General features: G+C 36.1%; 1 protein-coding gene across 1 annotated transcript; it reads left to right on the top strand.

Moving 5' to 3' along the window:
- Positions 1 to 831: 831 nt before the first annotated feature.
- Positions 832 to 4,935, top strand: LOC127076729 (nitrate regulatory gene2 protein). The gene is made up of 4 exons (XM_051018493.1): positions 832 to 2,277; positions 2,385 to 2,569; positions 3,613 to 3,839; positions 4,010 to 4,935. The coding sequence occupies exons 1-4, from the start codon at positions 1,209 to 1,211 to the stop codon at positions 4,800 to 4,802; spliced, it is 2,274 nt and encodes a 757-aa protein (XP_050874450.1). The 5' UTR covers positions 832 to 1,208; the 3' UTR covers positions 4,803 to 4,935.
- The last annotated feature ends 3,925 nt before the right edge of the window (positions 4,936 to 8,860 follow it).

Below are 8,860 nucleotides of genomic sequence, written 5' to 3'. Positions count from 1 at the left end.
AGTAATCTTTCCGACTAATATGAACTCCAAGGAACCCTTCACCCTCAAAACCGAAAGTTGTCTTGATAGTTTTAGCATTCCACATTATAAGAATACATGTTGATCTTCCCATCGCCTTCTTAGCGGACCACTTAATCTCTTTGCCTCCCCATAATGATCTAACCAACACATATTCACCTTGACTAACTTTCGTCTCTTGCAGCAAACATAAGTCAATTTGATCTCTTAATAATTGTTTGTGAAGAATCTCTTGCTTGATAAAACTCTCAATCCCATTTATATTATATAATGTATGATAGTAAATTCATTTTGCAACCTTCTTTTAAGCATTCATCAAATGCTTCTTTTACGTCACTTTGTTCTCATCTTTTGATACCCATACATAAATTGCATTTGCATTTGGTGTCTCACCTATAACTCCCAAATCGAAAGTCTTTTTCCAAACCTTTATTACCACATATTCCTTCTCCTTAAAAAATAATAGATATTATAATCTTCAAACCAATACAATATTTAGAAAGACAAAAAATACTACTCTGTTAAAAAAATTATCATTTTAACGAATAAAATTTGTTTCAAAAATAAAAATAATTATTATTTTTTTAATTATTATTACTTTCTACACATTTATAAAATTATTTTAATACAAATATGGTAATATTTTTTGATAAAATCATTACATTTTTAATATCTGTGAAAAAACTTTACATTCATTTTAAAAAGGAGATACTTATAAATATACAAACTGTACACTTTTTTCTTACAGCTTTATATTCAATGAAAAGCTCATCAAATTGCTCATTGGCTCATTTCTCTGCCAGCCCCTACCTATCTATGATCCTAATTCCCATGTCCCCTACGTCCCTTTTCCCACACTCTCAATTAAAAAAAGACAAAATTTACCCTTTAACCAATATCACTGTTTCTCTAAAAAGAATCTTTTATCAATAGAAAAGTAAAAATAGAAATGAACTGGCCACCACTTCGTTCGCAACATAAACTTCATCAAATTTATCACTTCAGATTAACACTTGCGATTGATGAAGTTTGTTGTTTCACTTCAAGAGCTCCTTCAACTCAAACCATATACCCATCATATTCAACAAGTGCAACAATAACGAACGCTTCTAAAATGTTTCTCATTATTTATTTTATACGCACACGTGGCAATACGAGTATAATATACGGCGCATATACGAACTGAAACAATGGGGTGCACAGCTTCTAAGCTTGATAACGAGGAAACCGTACGGCGGTGCAAGGAGCGCCGCCGCTTCATGAAGGACGCGGTTTACGCTCGCCACTACCTAGCAGCAGCGCATTCTGAATACTGTAACTCTCTTCGCCTCACCGGTTCGGCACTTTGTACATTCGCCGCCGGTGAACCTCTTGCCGTCTCCGATGATATCCCTGCCGTTTTTGTCAATGCACCTAAGCAGAACATGTATCATCCTCCACCTCCACCATCACCTCCTCCTCCTGCAGCGACTGTAACAACCTCCAAAATTCCTAACGCTTCTGAAACTCGTCACCGGAAACCACCGCGGAAGCTTCCACACATTCTCTCTGAGTCTAGCCTTTGTTCCACGCCTAGAAGCGAGTTTCCAAACTGGTTCTTTCCAACAGCGCATCAAACTCTTTCCACGGCTTCCGAAACCTCGTCCGTTTGGAATTGGGAGAATTTTCATCCACCTCCGTCTCCACCAAGTTCAGAATACTTCCGGCAACGTTCTCAACCGCCGAATCACAATCCAGAATGTTCGAGTTTCGAAGTTCCCGGATCCGATTCATCATCGGAAACCTTTTACAACACGATCCACTCGAAACTTCATCTTCCGAATCGTGAAATTAAAACTATAAAAGTTGATTCTCAAAATCAACATCTGCGGGACCGTTTATGTAGCGAAGATACTGCGAGCGAGAGATCCGAACCAGAACCAGATCGTTCGGAAACTGAACGAGAGGAGGTCCGGTGCAGTGACTGGGAGGACTGTTACGGCTCAACAAGCTCATCAGATAGGGAGGAAGTAATCGCCAGATTGAGATCATCAGTGAAACCGGAGTCAGTTACCGACGGCGATATTCCGGCAAGAGAAGACAAGAAAACCGGCGAGGAATTGCTTGAGGAAAAGGTTATGATGAAGCATAAGGATTTAAAAGAGATTGTAGAGGTGATAAAAGAGAATTTTGAGAAAGCGGCGGTTGCCGGAGATAAGTTATCGGAGATGCTACATATTAGTAGGGCACAACTTGATCGGAGTTTCAGTCAATTGAAGAGTAAGATTTTTATTTTGCGCGGGAAAAATTGAATACTATCTTTATGAAAATATTAAAATTAGGTTTAATTGGAAAATAATGATTTTTTTTTAAATGATTAAATGCAGAAATAGTGTATCACTCGAGTAATTTACTTAGCAGAGTAAACTCGAGTTGGACTTCAAAACCGCCATTGGCAGTTAAGTACCGGTTCGATGCCGGTTCGCTTGAAAGACCGGGAGGTCCGAAGAGTCTCTGCTCCACTTTGGACCGGCTTTTGGCTTGGGAAAACAAACTCTGTCAGGAAGTCAAGGTAAGTTTTCGTCGTTATTACAAAATAAAGTATTTTCGTATTTATTTTTTAAATATAAAAGTATTTTTATTTTTTGGGATGATGTAAAGGTTTTGTAGAGTGTGGAGTGGGTCTGATAAATCAATAGTACTATCTTGACTTGAATCAGTTTTTTCATTACTTTCGGTGCATTGTTTACTGTGTCCACAAACAATTTTTTAGTGTGTTCTAGAAATTTTCATCATTTTACTCTTAAACTTATACTGTACTGTACTACTATGTGTTTGGCTATCTAAATGAATATTTCAAATATGCCAAATGTGATTTCATTATTGTAGGTTCGGTTTCAAACTAATGGACTAGCAAATAAGCATCCTATTTTTTTAAGTCCAAACGTGAAGCGTTGCGAATTGAAAAAAACTCTTAAGTTACACTTTATTTGTCAATCTTTCATTTTCTCTCTTTCCTAAAGATTAAAAATCCAACCCACTTCTTTAATTAATATTCTTGTATGTAAGGACTTTAGTTAGAGGTGTTGGTTTTTTTCACTTTATGTGGAAAGAAAATAAAAGATTGATAAATAAAATAAATAAATAGAATTAAAAAAAATACATAAAAAAAAAAACTTATGCATAAATTATTCACTATTTTGCACTACTATAAAATCATTCTCTTGTTTCATTTTATAACAACACATAAATAACATAACAACACCTCAATGACAACATATCTGAAAGTTTAATGTATGCTAATGGTAGGCACACGAGCAAATATAATCTCTTTCGTTCAATACAATCCAACGGAACCTTGGTTTATGTAAGGGTTTGTGATGAATTTGGCAAAATCTACTACACCATGATTTTCTTGAAGTTTTAAACTTTAGTTTTTGCAACAAAAAAAAATGGCTCGTGGTGATTCTCCTAATCTCACTGCCAATTCAAAAATGTGCTTATCTTGTTTGGCTGCATTTTTTATTAAAATCAATTTTGTTTCAAAAAGCAAGTTTGATAGAAAGAGATAAAACAACTTGTGTGCACTGCTAATTATTTTGCTTGCATAATTAGGGCAGAGAAAGTGTTAAGATTGAACATGAAAGGAAACTGTCAGCTCTGCAGAACCAAGAATGCAAAGGAGGTGATGATGAAACAAAGATAGACAGAACCAAGGCTACCATTACAAGGTTACAGTCCCTAATTATTGTAACATCTCAAGGTGTGTCTACTACCTCAGCTGCCATTAATGATCTTAGAGACTCTGATCTTGTTCCTCAGCTTGTTGAACTTTGTCACGGGTATGTCTCGATTATGCTAGTATTAATCTGCTGTTTTCATTAAGGATTCAAACTCAGATTCTTTCGAGTATTTGTCACTATCATCCATTTTACTTGATTGATGAGTTTAAAGATAGAGTTGCTTCTAACAGATTAATTATTCTATTATGTTTGTGATTTGTAAAAAATAGAATCATTTACATGTGGAGATCAATGCACCAGTACCATGAAACTCAAAGCAACATTGTACAGCAAGTCTGTGGCCTTGTGAACCGATCTTCAAAAGGTCACTCAACATCTGAATCGCACAAACAGGCCACTCGAGATCTCGAATTAGCCTTGTCAGCTTGGCATTCAAGTTTTATCCGAATCATAAAATTTCAAAGAGACTTTATTCTATCTATACATGGATGGTTTAAGCTGAACCTCATTCCAGTCACTAATGACAACAACAACATCAAAACCATTGAACCATCTGTTGCATTTTCCTTTTGTGATGAATGGAAACTAGCCCTCGACCGTGTTCCTGACACGGTTGCTTCAGAAGCAATCAAAAGCTTCGTCAATGTTGTCCATGTGATATCTGTTAAGCAATCTCAAGAGCTCAAGATTAAAAAGAAAACTGACACTGCTTACAAGGAGCTTGAGAAAAAATCTTCATCTTTAAGAAACATAGAAAAGAAGTTTTACAACTCGTATTCTATGGTTGGTATTGGAATAATTCCAAACTCTGTGGATCATATTGGACAAGGCTTGGATGCAAGAGACCCTCTTGCTGAGAAAAAGTTGGAACTTGAAGCTTGTCAAAGACGCGTCGAAGATGAAAAGATGAAGCATTCAAAGGCTGTTGAGGTTACTAGAGCCATGACACTTAACAATTTACAGACAGGTTTACCTGGAGTGTTTCAGGCGTTAACAAGTTTTTCTTCTTTATTCATTGAGGCTCTTGAGTCAGTTTGTGACCGTTCATATGCCATCAAGTAGGTAATTTTATTATTTATGTAAATACGTGATTACAATTTTCCCTCTTGTGGGAAAAGAGATTGCCTCTTTTTGTTCATGAATTGATGTGTTTGATTCATATAACCTAGAATGGTGAATATTCCGTTACTCTAAAGTTTTGTTAGATTCACACTTATCCTCTAGTTATTTAAAGAAAGCTCCACAAAAATTTGTTGATCATTGGACAATCATTTGCACTTGACTGGATAGAAAGGGAGGTCAATTGTTTTGAAGCTGTGAATACTGATTGAAGATTAGTTTATTTCAATCCTTCCATAAGGCATGAATGGTAACATTAAAATATATATATCCCGATTCCAATGTCGGTATTTGAAAGGTTCCACTATAGTCAAGTTATAAGTCCTAAACTAGAGTTTTGCGCAATAAAAATATTTGATGATTCTAGACTAAAATTCCATAGCTTCTTTGCAGTTTTATATAACAATCATGACAGATTCGGGTCCACCTTGACATCGTGAGTAACTACTATCAGTTTACATATTGCATCTGTGTCGTTCTTCGTTTGTCATTTAGTAATGAGTTTTTGAGTAATTCAAGTACAATAATTGATTAATATAGGATGTAATCGGTTATCGGTGTTAAAATAGATTAAATAAGAAGTAAAAAAGTGTTTTTGGAGTTGGTATAACCGATTATGTATTTGTAGTAATCGATTACTACTGTTAGTTCATTTCAATTTGTTTCAGCAGTAATCGATTATAAGTTTTGTGTAATCGGTTACAGACTTGAGTTTTTGATTTTTCTTTTATTTTGCTTATCTTATTTGAGTCTTAATCGTTGTGTAATACTTGTATAAATGTTTTGGAGATATCCTCATCAAAGCTAATGAAATATTCTCACCCTTAATTATCTCTTTCTCAATTTCCTCTTTCCCTCTTCACATTCTAATTTCTCTATTATTCACTAATCTTGTGGTTCCAAGTTCTAACATTTGGAATCAAGAGGCTGACTCTGATCCATAAAAATCTAGTGTGCAACATGAATTTTGTATCCATTGAAAGAATCCCTGCAAACCTACTCATTCTTGATGCAAAGAATTACGACATATGATACAAACAAATGAAAGTCTTGTTTGGTTATCAAGATGTTTTTGAAGTGATCAAGGGGTGGATCCTCTTGTCGAAGGAAAAAAGAAGAAAGATTTTAAGGCATTGTTTTTTATCCATCAATGTGTGGATGGTGACAACTTTGAGAAAGTTGACGATTGTGAATCGTCAAAGCAAGCGTGGGAAATCTTAGAGAAGACATACGGATGGGCTGACAGGGCAAAGGTGATGAGGTTACAATCTCACAAGTGCCAACTTGAATTGATTCAAATGGAAGAAAAATGAGACAATCAATGATTTCACAACAAGAATCACTTGATTAGTGAATCAAGTGAAGACATATAGAGAAACAGTCAAGGAGCAGTATGTTGTCACAAAAATCTTACGCCCTTCAACACCAAGATTTCACAATGTGGTTGTAGCGATTGAGGAATCGAAGGATCTTGCGACAATGAGAAAAAAGGATTTGCAAAGCTCTCTTGAGGCTCATGAGCAAAGGATGGATAAGAGAAATAATAATAATGCAAAGGCGGAGATCGCTTTGCAAGCTCGTTTCAACGAGAAGGACAAGAGATCGAAAGGAAAATGGCCCATGAAGAGTAAAGGGAATTTTTAGAATTTTGGTGGAAGAGAGTCTCAAAATTCCAAGAATTCAATTTATCAAATGGGTGAGAGAAGCTACAACAAAAATGATTGTCAATGCAACTTTAGAGGTGAAAAGAAGAGGTATGACAAAAGCAAGGAGCAGTGCTTTAAGTGTCAAAGGTTCGGTCATTTTGCAAGAGAGTGCAATACGAACAAGAAGGAACCTCAAGAAGATGAAGTCAAGGTTGCAAGACAAGAGTTTGATGAAGAGAATACACTTTTGGTCATGATCACAAAAGGCGAATGCAGGAACAAAACATCAGCAACAACAATTATAGGAATGCTGCAAAAACAGGTTGTAACCGGTTACATGAAAGCGTTAACCGGTTACATGCAGAAGAAAATGTTGTGGTAACTGTGAGAGAAGGAGTCAAGTGCAGCGAATAATGGTATTTGGACTCGGGATTGATTTGTTAAAATCAATTGTGCCATGAAGAACAAAGTGAAGTTCGTGGGTGACATCACTCTAGCGGTCGATGGGATCAATGATGTTTTGATCATGAGAAGGGATGATGGATATTCCTTGATCAAAGATGTATTCTACATTTCGGGAATAAAATGTAACCTTCTAAGTATTAGTCAATTGCTTGAGAAGGGTTCTAAGATTCACATGGAAAACAATGGGATGCGCGTTATGGATGCAAACATGGTTTTGGTCCTTAAAACTCCTATAGTTGTCAATAGAACTTTCAAGGTTGAACTGAAGGTTATAGATCATAGATGTCTTGTTATAGCGGCAAGTAGAGAAGAGTATATATAACACTATCGTCTTAGCATCTTAATTTCCGATATTTCAAAGACTTGCAAAATAATGGAATGGTAACGGGAATGTCATTGATCAACATATCGACTGAAATTTGTGAAGAATGTGGACAAGCGAAGCAACATAAGGGTAAATTCAGCTATGATGCAGGTTGTAGAACTAAGAATCACCTTGAGGTGGTGTATTCGAATGTGTGTGGACCGATGCAAGTAGATTCTATTGGTGGTAATATATATTTTGTCACATTCATCGATGATCGTAGTAGAAAACTATGAACATACCTAATCAAGAGAAAGGATAAGGTATTTGAAGTGTTTAAGAAGTTCAAGTCCATGGTTGAGAGGAAAATCAGTCACGAGCTCAAAGTGCTTAAAACGGATGATGAAGGCGAATATGTATCAAAAGACTTTGAGAGGTTTTGTGATCAAGAAGATATAGTACATGAGGTTGTGCCACCTTATACACCATAACAAAATGGTGTTTCCAAAAGGAAGAATCGATCGATCATGAACATGACAAGAAGCGTGATAAAGGGGGAGAACTTGTTGAAAGAGTTATGGGGAGAAGTGGTATCCACACCTGTCTATTTATTGAATAAGTGTACAATAAAGAAGCTTAAGAAGGTAACACCGGAGGAAGCATGGTCGTGATTCAAACCGAATTTGAACCATTTGAGAGTTTTTGGTTTCGAAGCATATCAACATGTTCCAGGGAAGCTTATAAAGAAGTTGAATGATAAGGGAGAGTTGATGATACTTGCAGGGTATCACTCTATCGGTGGTTATAAGTTGTTTGATGCAGTAAACATAAGGGTTATTATCAGCAGAGACGTCATTGTCGATGAAATCAAGGAGTAGCAGTAGCCTATAACCGGTTATGTAAAAGTTGTAACTAGTTACAACTTTGAAATTCAGATTTTGCAGATACGAGAAGTGTAGAAACGCCTGTTGCCAAATCCCGAGTTGAAGAGAATGAGAAGATAAATAAGGCATAGAGGTTTGCCTCAAAGACTCCAAGATTGTGAGCTGTTCCGAGACAACAAAGTCAATGATGATGGTGATTTCGTCCATTTTGCACTTATGACCGAATCTGAACCTGTTAAAATAAAAGAGGCTTTAAGTGGTCCAAAATGGATTTGTGTTATGAAGGAGGAACTAGAATATATTGAGAAGAAAAATACTTAGGGGTTGGTTGATTTACCAGACGAAAAGAAGTTAATTGGTGTGAGATGGGTGTTCAAAGTGAAGGAAAATCCCAAGGGTAAAATAATCAAGCATAAGGCTTGACTAGTTGCAAAGGCATTTTTTGCAAAGAGGAGACATCTAATTTGAAGAGGTATTCGCATCAGTTGCTAGGATTGAAACCGTTAGGCTAGTGGTTGATATTGTGAATAACAATAATTGACCCATCTACCAAATGGACGTCAAATCTGCGTTTTTGACTGAACCATTTGAAGAAGAGGTGTATGTAGAACAACCCCTAATTTTGTTGTGAGAAACTAAGAGCTAAAGTTCTACAAGTTTAAGAAAGAGTTATATGGTTTGAAGCGCTCCAAGAGCTTGAAA

This window comes from Lathyrus oleraceus, chromosome 4, assembly GCF_024323335.1.
Source record: "Lathyrus oleraceus cultivar Zhongwan6 chromosome 4, CAAS_Psat_ZW6_1.0, whole genome shotgun sequence".
Lineage (NCBI taxonomy): Eukaryota > Viridiplantae > Streptophyta > Magnoliopsida > Fabales > Fabaceae > Lathyrus > Lathyrus oleraceus.
This window is presented reverse-complemented; position numbering and strand designations above follow the sequence as displayed.

Excerpts from the sequence above, each read along its gene's own strand:
- LOC127076729 (XM_051018493.1), top strand. The coding sequence starts at position 1,209 with ATGGGGTGCACAGCTTCTAAGCTTGATAACGAGGAAACCGTACGGCGG. Across the intron at positions 2,570-3,612 it reads AACTCTGTCAGGAAGTCAAG|GGCAGAGAAAGTGTTAAGAT; the intron begins GTAAGTTTTCGT and ends TTGCATAATTAG. Across the intron at positions 3,840-4,009 it reads CTTGTTGAACTTTGTCACGG|AATCATTTACATGTGGAGAT; the intron begins GTATGTCTCGAT and ends TGTAAAAAATAG.